Source organism: Orbicella franksi, chromosome 3, assembly GCF_964199315.1.
Source record: "Orbicella franksi chromosome 3, jaOrbFran1.1, whole genome shotgun sequence".
NCBI classification, from domain to species: Eukaryota; Metazoa; Cnidaria; class Anthozoa; order Scleractinia; family Merulinidae; genus Orbicella; species Orbicella franksi.
Window position 1 is genome coordinate 28,868,196 of NC_138147.1, and position 18,103 is coordinate 28,886,298.

The window sequence follows — 18,103 nt, forward strand, 5'->3', positions numbered from 1 at the left end:
TTTTCTATTAACTTGGGATTATTCGCAGCATGCGGACCACCGAGGAAACGCCTATCATCTCTTTAGTAGCACTAAACCATGTGTTTGGGTACGAGTTTTATTACGCCCGAGTGTCTACCCATTTCCCGCAATTTTGTTCACTTAGTTGTCGGTTCACTAGAATCGGGAGAGGAAGTGGCAACCGTATGCTCTTGGCATCTTTTTTCCCAAGAAGGAAATAGAGTTCTTGCCTACACTTTACACAGGGGAGCTTTTTCGCTTTTGAAATCCTGCAGAACTAGAGACATTCAGTGATGTTACCGACAGTGGTAGAACCGTTATGGTATAAAGGCAAAGCTCTAGTTTACTGCAGAGATCTTACAACAGAGGCAGACCGGAGAAGCAATATTGGCTTATGATCCTTGGTATCACTGCATAGCTCTCTTGCATTCGGCCACTCGGACTCAGTGAAGACGATTTTGACTTAACTTAAAATATTTGTTTACCCACTTGCATGTATTTGTAAGCATGTAACAATAAATATCGTTATTGTTGTTACCCTTCAGGTCCAGATTCTTGCTGGCTGCGGCTTCTTTCGAATTTCAGCTTCGAAGCAAGTTCCTGTTTTAGTGTTACGCTTTTCCTTGGGTTATGTAAACCATTTCCATATAAAACACATTTTATCTAACAGTTTTTTGTTTTTTTGGAGCAGCAACCTACGCCATTTCTCCCCGCGCTGCTCGTATGGTAATTTGCATAAAAAGCGGATGTGACGACAGGGACAAGTGATACGTAATAAAGAAACGGCTGGAAATCGAGCGTATATATATGAATTCGATGGCAAACAGTTTTTTAATAAAAAAAATATTGAATTTAGCACAACTTATGAATCGCAGCTTTACCATACTAGGTAGCAGAATGTATTCACCAAATTTGAAGGACGTAGCTGGCCTAGACGACGCTCAGTTAATTTTTAATTTTCCATACATTTGTCTAAGAAAAACTTTCCCGCGAACCGCGTCTACCCAGCCAAATTTACAGACAAATGTATAGAAAATCAGAAAAGTAAACTGAGCGTCTTCTAGCCAAGCTAAATCCTTCAAACTTGGTGAATACAATCTTCTGCCTATATATTATTTTAACGTTGCGATTCACAAATTGTATAAAATTCCATTTTTGAGAGAAGTTATTTGGCATGGGTTTCCCATACAAACACTGTATTTTCCTACCCATCAAGATGGCGTCGAAAACCGTAATTAGGCCTATTTGTTTGATGCCATTATTTTAATATCAACTGATATCAAAAGAGAGTGGTTGTATAGGAACCAATCAAAAAGTCGCTGAAAAATATTAAAAACTGTCGTGACCCAACTTATGTTATATTAGTGCATTAAATGTACTAAGCCCTCCATTTTGAATACCCGACACGCAAAGTCTATAATTATGGGGGAACCTTTTGTTTTTTTAAGAAACACCTAAAAAACTAACTTCAATAGACATTCTGAATTAAAAAAAAACTGGAACTGACATGACTTCGATGTGTTTGTTACTAAAATTAGTATATCGATAAACTGAATGGCTCTCGCCGTCACTTCATCAGTTCCTTCTCACTGTACAATTATGTATGCCATGGCTTTGATGTGTTTGATGCCATTATCTGGTGAGTTCGTTGCTTCATTACCACAGGTATTGGAGTTACCGTGTTTCCCTCCTGTACCAAACCCGATTCTGGAATCAGAGGATAAGCAGTCATTTTCTTGGTTACTAATGATGCCGATTCTTGCTTTCGAATTGGATTCAGAAGAACCTACAGCATTGAACCCTTCCTTGTTACATTGGAGCTGCAATGAGGCCTGAGGACCAATCAGCTTCTTCCAGGTGTTACGGCCCACTGTAGTGGCGCGGTACTGCCCATCAGCGATAAGTGAGTACAAAGAGGTGGCCTCCCTGGTAATGACAATGAACTTGATCTGTTGGCCGATCTTCATACCAAGACAGATCTTGGAAAAGGATGTGTTCCAGTAGGTAGGTAGCTTGGTCTCTTGTGTATCAAACCCCGTCTCCCCTCCATGAAGGTTGAATTCATTTTTATCGCTCCAGTACACCGAGCTATAATGAAAAGTGCTCTAGGAAAGAAAGTAAAAAAATTCAATCTAACCCTCAGAGTTATCCATCACTGAAATATTAGACCTTTCTGGTTTCCGGTTTTTCCTGTTCTTAACAGGAACCTAACATTAACATCTGTGATCCTTGGTTAATAGTTCTTTTATGATATACGTTGTCAAAAATTATTTGGAATCGTACTCAAGAAGACTCGTCCGAGTTCCTGCGGCAAAATGCTGCACAATCAAAGTTCATCAAGCGGTGAAAATATTATTCGCCCACGGTCTGTTGAAAAATAATGCAGTTGTAAACAGCCCCTCAAACGAAAAAAGTCTGCATACGAGCCAAGTGGTCCATCATAGCCTGTGTACAGCCGCCCCTCCCCTCCAAACAAAATCCCGATTTTTTTTTTGGAGGGGAGGGGCGGCTGTACACAAGCTAGCCGATCAGGCCGGCGCTTATCTCCGATTTCTGTAGCATGAAGCGACTAGGAGTATTTCTACTCCCCCCTGGATGGGATGCTAGTCCATCGCAGGGTTTCCCCCAGCATTAAGTTCGCCGGTAATTCCTCAAATATCGAAAGTAAAATATAGGTTAATTGACGTCTTCTTCTGCCATTTAATTTGTTGCTGAACAATGTCTGAAATCAGTTACGTGACTTCAACTTATTATATATGTACTGCATTTACACTTCTCCAGGTTCTTTGCCCAGCGTCCCATTCATTTTATAACATTGAGTGTCTCTTTCCTTCCGAAGAACTTTTAACACTTTTTAAATCTTTTAACATTTTTAGTCCATATGGGGAAATGCTTTATTGATTCTACAAACATAAAATTTTGATGTAATAAACAATTTTCTGTTCAAAAACTATCCGAATAGAACGGGGTTGCGTGAAAAATCAAACCTTGTGTTGACATTGGCAAAATTAGGTACAGAAACATCTGCTAAGTATTCTCAAGAATAGCAAATTCATTTCATTCCAGCTAAAATATCCATAGGTTTACAAATAATGATTGTCGGCGAGTATGAGTAGAGAGGTGATTTATGTGATACCTTGTTTCCGTCAATCTTCATGACCGGTGTCCACCCTCCATCTCCACATCCAAAATTTCCCATGTGACAGAAAACAGAAATTGGTTTTGAGTCAATGTAGAGCGTAACCAGCTGACTCACGTTGGGCCTGTTGGATGCAAATAATAACAAAAGGCACTGAATGGAAAAAATTGAGATTGAGTTGAAAAAATGTTGAAGAGTTATATTCTGCGTTCTTGTTAATATTTTATTTAATGCTTAAGAAGATAGTTTGCATCGTTTCTATGAAGAACTGCAGCTGCTCTATCAAATATGACGGCGAAAATAAAAATTCTAAATTTAACAAATCGAATGTGGCGTAGCGTTGTCTCTTCTCTTATCCACAACGTTATGCGTCATCACAGTGGTCGAAATGTTGTGGACTCACTCGGCTGCGCCCCGTGAGTCCACAACATTTTGACCACTGTGATGACGCATATCGTTGTCGATAAGAGACAACGCTAAACCACATTTGATTTGTTTTTTACCACAATATCAACGTCAAAGAAAATGTTCTTTTTTTCAGAGCGTGACCAAGAGCGTGACATATTGACGTCAGCGTCGTTGTCTGGACTCTTTTCGACAACGACAAATTAGCCAATCAGATTGCGAGATTAGTAACAATTGTGGTAAAATACGTATATTATTGATCGAAAAATTGCTTCCCCCTAGTTTTGAATGAACTCCAATTAGTCGGCCCTCTTTCGTGAAATCTGGTCTGGTTTTAAAGGCTGTTTTAAAAAGTTTATCTAAAAACCCAACTCCAGTTATGGACAGTCAAAAATTAAATTTGAAAACGCAGTGCTTTCCAATCAATTTCAATTTCAATCGTTATCATATAACTGAGATTGACTGAGAGAAGGTCAATTTATCGTTAATTTTTAATTTGATCCCCATGCAGTGCAAATTAAAGCAAGTGTTCGAAATGGTCTCAGTCACATAAAGCACGAGCAATTTAGGATCTTCTTTCAAATTGCACTCGCCTTAAGGCTTGTACGTTTTGAGAGAATCTTAAATTATCAATCGTGGTGTAAATTCTTAATTGTACACGTATTCATACAATTACCTATACTTTAAATACCACGGACTTTTAACAAATCGGTAATGATAAACTTCTTCTGATATCTTTCCACTGAAACAGCTGTTGCATAAATGGAAAACTAACTGTGCAAGTGTGAATTTTCAGCGCAAAGGTATCGGAAAAGGTCCATGGAATTGAAAATTAAATGTCTAATCAACAGAACCTTTTCAGGACTGGTTTGTTAGTACAGTAGCTTACTTGTAACTTACTTGTATACGTCGTACAGTTCCTTGCAGGACGCCAGATCTGAGAAAAGAAAAAGTATGATATAAAATAACTCGAAAAAGCTGTGGAAAGAAATTCATATTTCTGATGCGAGTGCAGTCCCATCGGAAGACCAGGAAAGAGTAATTTTCTCCCCTTCACAGCATTTCTCGTTCTCCCAGACTTTCACTCGTGTTTCTATTTTTTAAAAAAAATTGGATTATGAGCTAGAGATTTCTATCGCGTGATAGTTGACGAGGGCGTTCGATGGCGTTGCCCTCGTCAACTATCACGCAGAAATCGAGATCGAATAATTTGATTGGTTTAGGATAAATCTACTAGTCGTTGAAAACTTTATCCAAATCCTCTTCAAAGAGACCTCGAAAACGCAAAGAAGTGGCCGAAATTTGGTTAACAAACACAAACTTCGAATTCCACACTACTCACTCTCTACAACAGAATAGCTAGTGAGTAGCGTAGCCAATTAGAGAACGGCATTAGTGATAGAACGCTGGTAGATTTAAACTAAAACTTGATAGAAACACAAAGCATGGTTTTTATTTCTTAATTAATAACGACTGACACCACGATCTCTGAAAAAAAGTTCAGCTGACATGCGCAGACCAAATGGAAACAATTCTCAGCGATCATAACGATCACTGGGATGAAAACTTGACCAAAATGCAGTGGTGGTGTTTGATCCAGGTCCTCTCGGGCATTTTTTGCGGTTATTGGCTTTAGCCAGTCACCAATATGTCATCGGGTGCGTACGCAAGCAAGGAAGCAAGCAAGCAAGCAAGCAAGCAAGCAAGCAAGCAGGTAAACAGGCATGCAGGCAGGCAGGTAGGCAGGCAGGCAGGCAGGCAGGCAGGCAAGCAAGCAAGCAAGCAAGCAAGCAAGTAAGTAAGTGACATAGTCCGTGACTATTCGGAAGGTTTCGGAACAATGTTATGAAGTAAAACCGTAAACATAGCGATATTTAATAATCGATTGTCGCCTTTGAAACGCGAGTTTTAATGAAAATAACTACTTTTTACAGCTTAGAATTGTTATCCTTTCATTGAATATTACCGTTCGAGTAAAACAAATTCGAGTTTTGCGTGGATTTCTAGCAGAAACATGGCCCCGCGAATCTCTACGATCTCTCACCGCTGACCGCTACGAAGTCAAAATGTACGACAATGCAGACTCGTTTTCCCATGTTCTTCGACATGACGTGACATCGTTTGGATATGTTGGTGAGTAGCCGCAATGCCCAAAAATATGTCTCACTATTTTAAAGAAAAAACGAAGCTCTTTCAGACTAAGTTAGCTGTTTATGACGGACAAGTCGCGTCCCAGAACGCATTTTGAACAACTTAGGATAGGCTAAATGTACAGTTCTCCTTTTGGTGTGTTGTGTCATGTTAGCTTTCAAAATTTCGCGGCATATGCTTGTTTTCTAATCAAATCGCGTTCTTATTACTGTAAATGTAGAAGAAAGGAAATACAAATACGACGTAAATCTTAGTTTGTCATGAGAATCTTTACTTTCAAATTTACAATCCTATCTGCATGCTGCTCATTTTTGATGCATATCAGGGCGCTTTGGGACATCGAAAAGCAAACAAATTGTGTTGAAAACAATTAATGACAGATTGTTTGAGGTTAACTTAATATTTTTTAAACATTCCTATAAGTAGTGCCCGTAAAGGGCTTCTTTTCTAGGGCTTTATTCGTTTTCGCTATTTCTTTGCCCAGTTGATATTAAAGCGGGGCTGCTCTTAATGTCCAGTAATGTTAGATGCACAATACGTCTGAGACGTATAATTCCTCTTCCTAGGTAAATAGAGGAGGGCTCATACCGGTAAAATGCTCGTAAAGTTAGCGCACTAATCGGCCAATATTCAGGGGCGGATCTAGGGGGAGAGTGCAGGGGGTGCGCACCCCTTCCCCCCCTGAGATGAAGCCTTCCTCTTAAAATTTGTTTACCTGACCAGTCAGTTACGCCATTCCTTAATTGTGCCCTCCCTCCTAAGAAAAATCCTGGATCCGCTCCTGATATTTGTGAGTAATAAGTCGAACCACTTTGCGTTCTCGGACTCCCAAGAGAAGTGTGCTCTTATTGATACAGTATAGAACAGATATTTAGAAGAAGGTTAACAATTATTACAGCTTTTTTCAAATTTATACGAATATCCAGTTTACTCGAGCACGAGGGACCATCTCCAGCAAATGCTTCTTTACAAGTACTGTTATGTCCGCCAACAGTGTTGGTGCAGTTTGCATTCACGTCACAGTTATGGTTGCCTGTGATACATTCATCGACGTCTAGATAACAAACGGCAAAGAAATAAAGTAACCTTTGGCAATGAGAAACTAAAAATGCTCTCATACTCAGAGAGTAAACCAGGAGTCAGTAATCTTATCACGCTAATCGGCCAATATTCAGGGGCGGATCTAGGGGGAAGGGGCAGGGGTGCGCACCCCTCCTCCCTGAGATGAAGCCTTCTTCTTCGTATACGCTTTTAAAATTTGTTTACCTCACTAGTCAGTTACGCCATTCCTTAGTGGATCCGCCCCTAATGTTTGTGAGTAATAAGTCGAACCACTTTGTGTTTTCGGACTCCCAAGACAAAGTTTATTAAATATAAATTACTATATCCTTGGTACATCTTGTAATATCATCTCTTTTCTTCATCAAAACTCCTCTGGGTTCCATTCCGGAGCTCCCAGCGCACTCGTGTCAGGAAATAAAGGCGAGCGAAGGCAAAGACACCATTAGCGGCAAGTATTGGCTTGATCCAACCGGGAATGGAACAGCAGTTTGGCTTCATTGCGACATGAACTTAGAAGGTTTTTGGCAATCATCTTTCATGCTAGTCGTGTATAACGTTTTGAGTATAGCTTTCGTTTTGTTGCTGTTGATTGCTTCTTTGTGTAACATTAATTAATTGAAACTCCTGGTTTACTCTTTAAGTACGAGAGCATGTTTAGTTTCTCATTGGCAAAGGTTGGATTTTTTTTTTTCCCGTTTGTTATCTAGACGTCGATGAACGTATCACCGGCAACCATGACTGTGACATGAATGCAAACTGCACCAACACAGTTGGCGGACATAACTGTACTTGTAAAGAAGGATTTGCTGGAGATGGTCGCTTTTGCTCAGGTAAATTGACTTTACACCAAAGCCAGAACTGAAAACTGGAGTTCCCCAGCTAATGTCAACTTTTAAACGTTGTGTGTCAAGTATTATTTTTCTTTTAGATATCGATGAGTGCAAGAAAGGAGACCATGACTGTGACGTGAATGCAAACTGCACCAACACTGCTGGCGGACATAACTGCAATTGTAAGGAAGGATTTGCTGGAGATGGTCGCTCGTGCTCGGGTAAACTGTATATTCGTATAAATTTGAAAAAAGCTGTTAACCTTCTTCTAAATATATGTTCTATACTGTATCAATAAGGACACACTTCTCTTGGGAGTCTGCAGGCTGATGAGCTGCCCGCGGAAATTTCATGTTCTAAAAAGAACACTTTTATTTCTTTTCAAGGATTGTTAACGAACACCAAGCCCTCAAGAAAACAACATCTGCCAGGCCGGGCAAATTTCAGTTTTTAGGGACCTTAAGCAACGACGACGACGAGGTCGAGGACGACGCCTAGTGAAAAATGAATTTATATTTTACAAGCGAAATTCGCGATTGTATAGATTTGTTCAGTACGTCAATGGCTCTAAAAACGTGCTTAAGCTAAATATACAACGACGGCGTTCAGTTCCAAATGGGAATACTAAAAATTAGCCGTCGTCGTCCACGTTCCGTAGACGACGCGGAACTTGGTCATTTCACATTGTTGTTTTGCAGAGGACGGCAAAGAAATGCATTGTGGCTGCAGTTCAGCCAGATTGTGTATCAGCGGACATTTTTCAAGTGCTAGGTAACCGCTCACTAGTGCTTTCCGTCATCTTGTGTTTTCGCATCGCGTGGTGCTTAGATATAAAGAAAATCGTTTTCCATCGGATCGTATCATGTGTTACCGAAGACCTAAACGGTGAGAAACAGTTTTTTGTACCTTTTGCGAATTGTTGTGAGTCTTTTTCTTGGCGATGTGTTAGTATATAAGTTTATATCTTTTCATTTTTGTCATCCAGATTGTTATCTCGGGTAAACCGTACATCTGTGTAATTCAGTGTTAAGGAAGCAAATTGTGCCGAGCAGTACTCGTTACCTGTGAATAAACGTCGTTTTGGGTTTGAAACTCTTCTGGTAAAGTTACCTAGAAGCAGCCACATGTATAGATTAAAATTTACAACGCATGTGCACAGCTATTGTTCTACTCATTAAACCTTTTGTTTGATGACGTTCTTGTTGCCGTCGTCGTCGTGGTTTGCTGAATCTCCCTAGGTACTTGTTTTGCTAAAGTTGCGTAATAGTTTTGTACCTGCCCCGGTTGCTCAAGCGTCGTAAGTAAACACGTGCCGGGTCTGAGCGGAAATGTTCGGGTCTTGCCTCCTTGGTGCGGTTATTCAGTTCGCACGAATTTTCCCCCACGACGTAGTTATAGCTTTGACAAGTGAGTTCTCTTTCACAGCTGATGTCACACTCGTGAAAGGCTCCTACGGACAACTTTTTAAAGACGAATCCCTGTAGAGCCATCCCATTTATGCTCCGCTCCTCTCTGCATTGCTCACCAGCAGATACGCAGTCCATAAAGAAACCGGTGACGAAGAAGAAACATGGAACAGTCCACAGCATTTTCCTGGTCTATCAATTTGGGAGAGATTGACCCAGATATAAAATTATGAATTCAAGTGAAACATTCATAAAATTCAAACATCGTTCAGTTCGCAAATTTTTAGGGGCTGGATACCAAGGCTTCCGTTTTTCGTGAATTCCCTTGCTTCAAGCGAATTGATAGGACTCCTAGATTTAACCGATTTTCACGAACCTCCGCCAAAATGTTCCTCGATCACTGTTGCGCTTAACTGGCATTTTAAATACTTCCTCACTTAGGCCCTTTCATGTGACGAAGATCGGAAACGCTTGACACTCTTTTGTAGTCCGTCACCTGGTAATTAATATGGTACAGATTGTTTGGTCGTTCCCGCGAATACGAAGGCAGGCAATTTAGTGCAGCAAACATTGTCAGTTTTGCGTTTAAAGGCCAGCATGCGTGCGCTTACACATAGGTTAAATCTTTAAAATAATTATCCCTTTTGATTCTACATTTTATTTGCTTTACTTTTTTGTATTATTATTATTATTATTATTATTATCATATATTTTATTAGTTTTTGTTTTTATAGTTTTCTATGGTTCTGTAAAAAGCAACACGAGTACGAAATATTCTCTGAAAGAGTTCATCCTAGCATCTTACGTTTTCTGTATTCAGTTTAGCTTTGACCCTTGCACAAAAATCTCTCAAGCGCTAGGCTCTTTGTAGCTGAGAGATAAGACGATCCTTGCACCTATATCCTAGAAGTCGGAACAAAACACAAAAACAAAACAAAACAAACAAACATGGCGATGTCAAGACGGTCGAGAATTTCATCTTGTTTTTTTTCTCCACTTGGTAACCACCTCGAAGGAAGATTTTGCTGGTAAAACATAAACGAAAAGTTGTCTCTTCCTAGGTGATAGGACCTTCCTCCCTCCATGTCACCAGCCCCTTACACTAACCTTTCTGCTGCCTACCTTTGGTTTTCTTCTCCACGATTTTTGCGGCAGCACAAAAAAGGGATCGTAGATTCCTGCAGGTGTAATAAAATATAAAATATGGATTAAAAGATATGCATCACTTTCTCAATAAAGCTGTTAATTTTGGTCAATGGCAGGATTAATCGCTAGTACCTCGTTGAACGATAGCGGTTCTTCTAGATGCTGTGATAGTCTTGTATTGAACTGCTTCCCATGCACTTGCTCAGCCTTAAATGAGCATAAACAGCTGGCACCAGCTGCGTAAAGCTGTTATATTGAAGCCGGAGTAAATGGTTTTTGTGTGCGGACGTTTTTGAAAGACAACGTGATCATAAACGGGAAGTTGAATTTTCTCTTCTGTGGCGCCTATTGTCGTCTTTTCACTACAACAACTTTATTATTACATGTATTATGACTCGCATATTTACAATTTTTACAGAAATAGGTATACAGATTAAGTTTAAAATGCTTGATAATAGAAACAACGCGAACCCGCAGGTAGCCTGGGCTAATCTAGGCGGGTCACATCTATATTTAAATTAAAATAAAACTTCGAATATTAAAAGGAGGGCTTCGCAACTCATTTGTGGAACTGGGGTGAAAGCGTGCCAGGAGCAAGAACACTTCCAGCGACCAAGGGAGACAGAGGAGAGAGAGCCTGGGAACGAGGTTGCACTACCTCCTGTTGACGTCCGTGTTTCTAAAACATCTGCACTTAAAAGGGAACTATCGTGAACATTAACTCCGACAAGTAAAAACTTAAAAGACATACTTTGAGTCTTTGATTGATTGATTGATTGATTGATTGATTGATTGATTCAGTGAAACCAAAGTCTGAAGCTACAAAAAGAAGAGTGTTATAATGGGTTAGGCACAGATGTAGTGATGACAAATTGAAAAAGTCTCGGAGACGTTTTCAAGCTATTAATTTTGTGGTCTTGTCGTGCATAACAGTCACTTAAACCAGCACCAGCTTGTTCTCTCTTCATCGCTTCAATGACAAACAAAGTTATGGTTGTGGCTATTTCCAGCTATTTCTATGTGATCGCGTAAGTCCTTCAAGTTGTATAATATGTGTGTGTGTTGTATATGTTTTGTTGTTGGTGTTCGTACTTTTTTTATTTGTTTATAAATTTTCAAATTACTTACATTACTTACTATTCAGAACTCTACTTTCTACAATTTTCTTCTTTCTCTACAATACTATACTTTTATTACAATACTATAATTACTTTCAGAATATATATGTTATTTGCCGGCTGGGAGGTCCGTATGGTAAAAAGCTGTGACCGAGGCAGCGTTTTCAAGCCCGAGGTCACAGTTTTTCCCTGTACGGACTGACCCTAAGCCGGCAAATAACATGTTTATTTTTTTTTTGCTGCAGTAAATTGGTTGTACAGATTACAAATGGATTTGTTTACGCAACTCTTGTCATTGAATCGTCTTGCGCGCCGTCTACTAACGATTTTTAAGAAATCTCGGCAACGAGCGAGTAACTCAGATAGCATTCTCGTCCCCAGTGCTACTCGTCTTAAAATGTCGTTGACGTTTCTCCGACCACGTGACCAAAAGAAACGGAGGCTCTGGGGACGAGAATGCTCAGATAGTAGACAAAGAAGGATGTGTTAAAAAAGAGATTTTTTTCGAACTACTTTGTGCTAGTTGCATTTATTTCACCAGTTAAGTTCTCCAAAACTGTTTTTGCAGTGTGAAATTTCGTGAGAAGTTTGAAGTTTTACTACAAAAACAATTTCTGTCAGTTGTAGCTTTTAAAATCACTTCGTCACTTTTCTACCGTAAATTGAATAGCAGAAAGCGAAGAAATTCGTTAAGTGTATTCCACAGAAATTCTTCTAAATGCAGCAACGATCAGAGGTAAACTGGACTGCAATTGACTCAATTTTACGGCGAGACTGAAACACAGGATTACGCGCCATTACGGCGCCAAGCTACAAACAACCAAGCAAACTCTCATAACTTCAAAATACTCAATTGAATTTACTTACAGTGACTTTCCTTGCCATTTTAAAGTGAACAGAGATGAACTTGCGTTGACTAATCGTCGATGGATGAGTAAAAAAGGCAAAAGATTGACGATTGCCACTAACGTTTAGAAGCGAAATCTAGGCAGCAAGAAAAAAATCCGGCCCGTGGGCTTTATCGAAAAAGCTGGACCGGTCAGGTGCGTATGATTAGCCAATCAAACTCGAGGATTTAGGTTCTTGTTCTGGTTGTTGTTGTTGTTGTTATTATTATTATTATTATTATTATTATTATTATTCTTGTTGTTCTTCTCCTTCATCTTTTTGTTCTTCTACTAGTGCGATCAATAAGTGAATTGCAGAAGAGGAAGAGGTTTAATGGTTAAAAAATTACCCGATGTACCAATTCTTTGTACCAGTACCTTACCTTTATTCCAAGTGACCGTCCGCCATTCTTTGTTTCATCTGAGAAATGACTTCCTCGACAGCCATCAACCTTTGATCGTGATCATTAAGCTTCAGCTCGATTCTAATGAAACCAGGGGAGTAAAGAGGCAAACAAACCACAGACAACACTGTGCCTGGGTTTAGTGATATAAACCATCGTTTTTTGAGGAGTTTTTGAACATGCACTTCGAACGAACTCAAAAATGAGTCGCAGACACCTTTGTAACTTTGCATCGCTCATCAACTTGACACTTCCTTTGAGTATCAGAATAAACAAAAAAATTCCTTAAAGAACATTGTATCACTTTCAGCAATTTGTCATTGATGTCTTTGGGTACATGTTTTTCTATACAAAGGGAAGTAAGAGTGGTTTCAAAGGAGCTCATATCTCACACTGGGAATAAGATCTTGGACCGTGGATAATTTTACGAGTATTTATTTTGCGCTTGAGGTTGGAAAGCGATATTCAGAGACGAGTGTTAATTAGACACTGCGCAGCAGTAAACACGAAAATAGCCGTATTATTAACATAACGGAAGGACGTACTTTGAGTATATAAGCCCGAGATCTTGACTCCACGGACCGAGCGCAGCGGCATCAGTACAAATTAAAATAGACCGAGGACTGAAATTATCCCAGCACTGTCCTCAGATAGTTCAGTTTTTAAGAGATATTTATAAATCTCCTTCGCAGCCACTCGGACCGAAGTCACTCAACCCTCCCCGTCCCACGGGGCTGCCACATTTACTTGGACTAATTTGTGCCTAGGTGTTGTATAAGCTGCATCAAATACAGCGTACCTTGCCGTCTTGATGTTTTCTTTCGATTCCCAGGAAAATCCTGACTGACCATTGATTGGTAGAAATTTTGGTGCAGACCTCGGCAAGGAAATGAAAGCAAGGCGGGTTCGGCCCAAACGGCTGCATAGAAGATATTAATTACAGGGTGGCAAGAAGATCTGGATTTTATGTTCGGGTGGCACGGGATTGTCTTGCCACGAGAACACAAAATTCATATCTTCGAGAGAACGTGTAATGTTCTTTTTAGCGGCTCCTGCGCGCCAGACGCACGAGCGGAGCCCAATGCCTTAGAAAATTTGGTGACCCATGGATCTGAAAAATTTAGTCGTCACGTGACTATCCGTACGTACGTCCGTACGTCCGTACGCCAAGACCGATAATATAAGAGAGTATCACCATTACCATAGGTACTTCAATACAAGGTATCCGCTAACCGTACTAGTATCACATGATTATATCAAGGGTTTAGGTTAAAAGCTCATCGTGGTCGATCGCGTCATTCGAGTTTTTTTTTAAGTTCACTGCTGACCAGGTACTGGTTTTTCGATTGGATCGCAGGCTCAAGCAAGGCCGGAAGAAGGAGGGACGAGGGAAAGGCAAAATGTCAGCGCGATTTAACCCCTGGCGCGTTTTTTATTTTTCTTCCAACACATTCCTTGCACAGTCGTCTCTTTGATATTGAGTACGTAATTTCTACAGTCTTGGAAAAATTCGGTATGTCTATTGGGCATAGTTTGTTGAAATTTAACTGGATAAAAGTAGTAAGACCACACGCTGAATAATTATATGTTCACAATTGATCATTTTTTGAGTTTCTGATCCAAGAAAAACAAATCATCTTTTTCTTTTATGGTTAACTTATTGCAGTCATCAGCAGTTCCGCGTTTTGGCTTGGCTAAATCTACATATTATTATACAGACCAAACAAGACCAATTTAATCAAAGTTACAACACTTTCTATTCTCCATAAAGGAAGTCCGATGGCTAACATTACAATAACGCAGTTCTGCATCGTTCAACCTACAACAATAAATTACGACTCTTTAAATCGGCACCGAAAGGCAAAAACCTGCGATTTGAGCACTATAAAATGCAAGCCTTCAAAAACATGCTCATCTGATCCAAGAATTGTTTATTGGCTTTCGTAACTGTCACTTTAATAACAATTCGCCGTCTCTTGAGCTATTTTTGCTCAAACTCACCGCTTTTCTGATCCGAATTAGTGAAAACATTCACTGTTCCTACTCGGCGCTGGTATAAAAGGTTACTGCACTTGCACTGGGTTGAACTGTCGATGTCGCCGTAATTTCATCCACTCTTATTTTTGGCAAAGACGGAATCATCCCACAAACAAAAGGTTCCCGTCCTCCGGATAAAACAGCCGAGATGTGCTATTGTCAAGTTTTTTTTCTCGGAAATTGCCGAATAGTTATTGAGCGGATTTACGTTTAGTCCAAGTTAACATTTATCAAGAATGCAGTGTTATATCTGACCGTAAAACAATTCGGATCAAATACCAGGAAAACTTAAAACATTACCCGAATAACACTTGGCTTACTTAGCTATAGCAAAAATCTAACAGTTACCTGTTAACTCGATTGAAGAGATGTAAGACATGAAAAGATGCGAGACTGCCCAAGCTGTTGGTCGTTGTAAAAGTTTCGTGAAGATTTTACATCCTGTCAACACAGGGGTAAAGAAGTCATTCAATCAACCAGTGGGGGATAAACATGGACCTCACGCGCTTCTCAGTCACGGTAGTTTGAGTTATTTTCCGCCACGTACAAAATTATCTTTTTATTCAAGGAAACCTTAAAGTAGAAGTTTACTAAGATAGAAAAACACCGAAGAGATAATAATAAACCATAAACTAAACATAGAGAAGATTCACAGGGAATACAAACGACGAGCTTGAAAAATTCAGGCTGAGCTTTTCAAGATTCTCAAACCGTGAAGTCGCTCTTTTAAATCTCGCTGCGGTAAAATACATGATGTAAGGTTTCTTTACGAGAATGAACCTCATTCGAATGGTTATGTGCTTCAATGTAGATGATTAATATTTGCTACAAAAAAAGTGGGGACAAAGACTAACTGATTTTAATCTTCTCGCTCTCAACATATACATAAAAAAGATTTAGCAGCAATGGGCAAACTTTGTGATTTTTCCACAAAATCAAAGAAAATTTTGCTTTATAATTTTGGTCATGCAATTCGATGTTTCTATTGCAACAATAATCTCAAAGGTTGTGTTTAAATCAGTTTTAACGCTAAATACGGTTACTAATTTTAAAATAACAAATGAAAACCCCAAGCCGGGCAAATAGGTTAGGGTAAGGGTTAGAAATATGATTAGGTTAGGGTTAGGGTTGGAAATATGATTTTACCAAATAGGATGTGTTTTTCTCTCAGTGAACACCTCGTTCATAATATATGTACTATTGATTCTATGCACTACGAATTCAGCTATTCCTATGTTTTCTTCAAGTCAATTCGTCAAAAATTTAATTGTAGGATTTCCTCTTCAACAAGGACGAAGAGCATTGTTCATTCCGAAATTGATGGACCAAATTCGTTAGTTATACCGAAGCTTGAACTGTTCGAAAGCGTAAATTACACGTTCAATTCATGGGGTCGGCTCAAAGGCGCCTTCCTCTTTTGTCCCCTACCCTTCCCGCCTGATAGTTCATACAGAGTTTAGTAAGCGCCAGTTACGCATCTGTCACGCAATCATGATAGCCCCTTCAAAGAAGTCTGTTGCGATACATCAAAGAAAGATCACTTGTGTTCGCATCACGTCCCACGCAATAACCATTGTAATGCAGAATTGAGTATGAAAAGTTCCACACAAATAAATTAACGCCCGTAATCATCTACCGCGTTATTTTAGTTTTCACGCCTTCTCGCTTTGATTGGTCGCACAATTGTCCCCTTATGGAAACAACATATCACGTGACTAAAGTCGAGCGAGGGTAAAATGCGGCTTGAAATGGCGGAGCGATCAGAGGCAGTGAAGTGTTTTAGGCTCTAGAGTGAAGGAATTTATGTTATTTTTGTTGCAAACGAAGGTATGGCTAATTTAGTGGTTATATTCGCCTGTGTATTGTATTATTGGAAGCTCCTCCACATGTGTTTGTGTTCGCAAAGAAAAGCGCGTATCATTGCTTCAAAACTCGCGAAGAATTTAAGGTTAAAATATTCTCTCGGTGTTGTGAGGTGTTTCTTTGGGCTAGGCCGTCATTTCTAATTACGGGTTGATATTTTAAAGAGCTTTTTAATTTATTGATAAATGTCCTGTAGTAGAAAAATCTAGCTTGTTATGGTAATATTCTGTAGCTTCTACACACAGCGAAGCTTTGATCAAAAGGTCAGTAACGATCTGATTAGCTTTAGACTGCCTCACCCTGTCAAAGTTATTGCTTTGCGATTTTGCGTTTTCTTTGGATTTAATAAGGAACTGTTTTCTTTAGGTAACTAAAAATAAAACAAAAACACAAGATATGTAATACCCGTGGAAGAAATGGGCGACCGGAAATCGACTCAAAATTTCTTTCGCGAAACCGAAGTGTGAAGCATATTTTGATTGTTTATTCAGTCTCACTTCAGTATATTAAAATTTCCCATGGTTGCTAAATCCTATTTTGTCAGCAGGTATTTAGAAGGCGTAGCTGTACTTACTGTAATAATGACAGAATGTTCCCTTTGAGGGAAAATATTTTAATCGCTAGAAACTCAAATCTTCAATGCCACGTACACAATTAAGTAAACTTTAATTTGAATGGTCTGCTTTGATATTCCAAGACTTAGCGTTGTCACAGAAGGCGAATACTTGTGCTGTACCCCCTTGATTGCCGCTTATTTTTGAACAGTCGATAATTGAGAGTGAACACAGGGTTGACACTAACCTCGTGCAATATTTTGAAGCTGAGAAACACGCCAGTTCGACGCGATTGGAATGTTTTGGGTTTGCGATCGATGCCATGATAAAGCATAGGACTTCGCTCATTTATGCATAATCACTCGTTCTGGAATTTCAATTTGGTTAGCGATTTAGTCAGCAATTTATTGTATTTCGATCAATAACAGTTAATTTGATTTCACAAACGGTTAATTACAGGCTTCTCGAAGCGGTCGTTGACAATGCATTGATTCAATATTTGAAGTTTTATAAAAATACTAAGTAATGAAGTCTTTTTATGAAATTTACAGACTCCTTGAGAAGTATTTATACAGTATATCATTGATCATAGGAAGCAAGCTGGGAGAATGTTTACCCAAGGAATAAATTACACTAGAACTTAATCCTTCCCTTGAATTGTGTACTGTACATTAGTATTTTTTAATTGAATGTTTTGATCTTCTTTGGAAATGATATTGAAATTTTTTGCACTAAGCTGATTAGAAACTTAATTATTTAATTGACTTGGGGAGATAGTGCTTTCTGGTGAAATGTACCCTTGTTAGTTACTGGTGTTGACTCGAAAACCAGTTTAATAGCCAAGAACAGGAAAATTTGAAAATCTTTGAAATCTTCTCTCCACACTCAAATAGGGTTGAGAATATCAATTATTTGCAAAAACACTTTCTAAAAAAACTTAATTCTCATTGAAAGTTCTGTCCAGAGATGAAAACTAAACCAAGTCCAGAACCCTTACAACAGCTGGACCCCAAATCAAAGCGCTTGTGAGTGCAGTTTTATTGCATCGATGTTACTCACTCTTGACAAGGAAATTTTTAAAAATTGTTTTAATTTGCCTTT

The 18,103-nt window shown here is 39.2% G+C and overlaps 4 protein-coding genes across 7 annotated transcripts in view; 2 read left to right on the forward strand and 2 right to left on the reverse strand.

The window, feature by feature from the left end:
- The window catches only part of LOC145481893 (uncharacterized), a 287,663-nt gene that overhangs the window by 238,306 nt on the left and 31,254 nt on the right, over positions 1–18,103 (reverse strand). The window lies entirely within an intron of this gene.
- On the reverse strand, positions 1,322–3,275 carry LOC145481897 (putative skeletal organic matrix protein 5). The gene is made up of 2 exons (XM_081460460.1): positions 3,137–3,275; positions 1,322–2,105 (listed from the first exon to the last, which is right to left on the reverse strand). Exons 1-2 carry the CDS (start codon positions 3,197–3,199, stop codon positions 1,587–1,589), a joined length of 582 nt encoding a protein of 193 aa, XP_081316586.1. The 5' UTR covers positions 3,200–3,275; the 3' UTR covers positions 1,322–1,586.
- Positions 7,571–18,103, forward strand: part of LOC145481889 (lactadherin-like) — a 490,145-nt gene continuing 479,612 nt past the window's right edge. The window contains exon 1 of the mRNA XM_081460454.1: positions 7,571–7,808. Within this exon, the coding sequence (XP_081316580.1) occupies positions 7,640–7,808 (169 nt within the window). The 5' untranslated portion in view covers positions 7,571–7,639. The remainder of the gene's footprint in view (positions 7,809–18,103) is intronic.
- The window catches only part of LOC145481845 (dystrobrevin alpha-like), a 37,122-nt gene continuing 35,319 nt past the window's right edge, over positions 16,301–18,103 (forward strand). For 3 of the 4 annotated variants that reach the window (XM_081460399.1, XM_081460403.1, XM_081460402.1), the window contains exon 1: positions 16,301–18,027. In XM_081460399.1, the coding sequence (XP_081316525.1) occupies positions 17,969–18,027 (59 nt within the window). In that variant the 5' untranslated portion in view covers positions 16,301–17,968. The remainder of the gene's footprint in view (positions 18,028–18,103) is intronic. The other variant, XM_081460400.1, reaches the window with a different exon arrangement.

Excerpts from the sequence above, each read along its gene's own strand:
- LOC145481897 (XM_081460460.1), bottom strand. The coding sequence starts at position 3,199 with ATGGGAAATTTTGGATGTGGAGATGGAGGGTGGACACCGGTCATGAAG. Across the intron at positions 2,106-3,136 it reads TGAAGATTGACGGAAACAAG|AGCACTTTTCATTATAGCTC; the intron begins GTATCACATAAA and ends TTTCTTTCCTAG.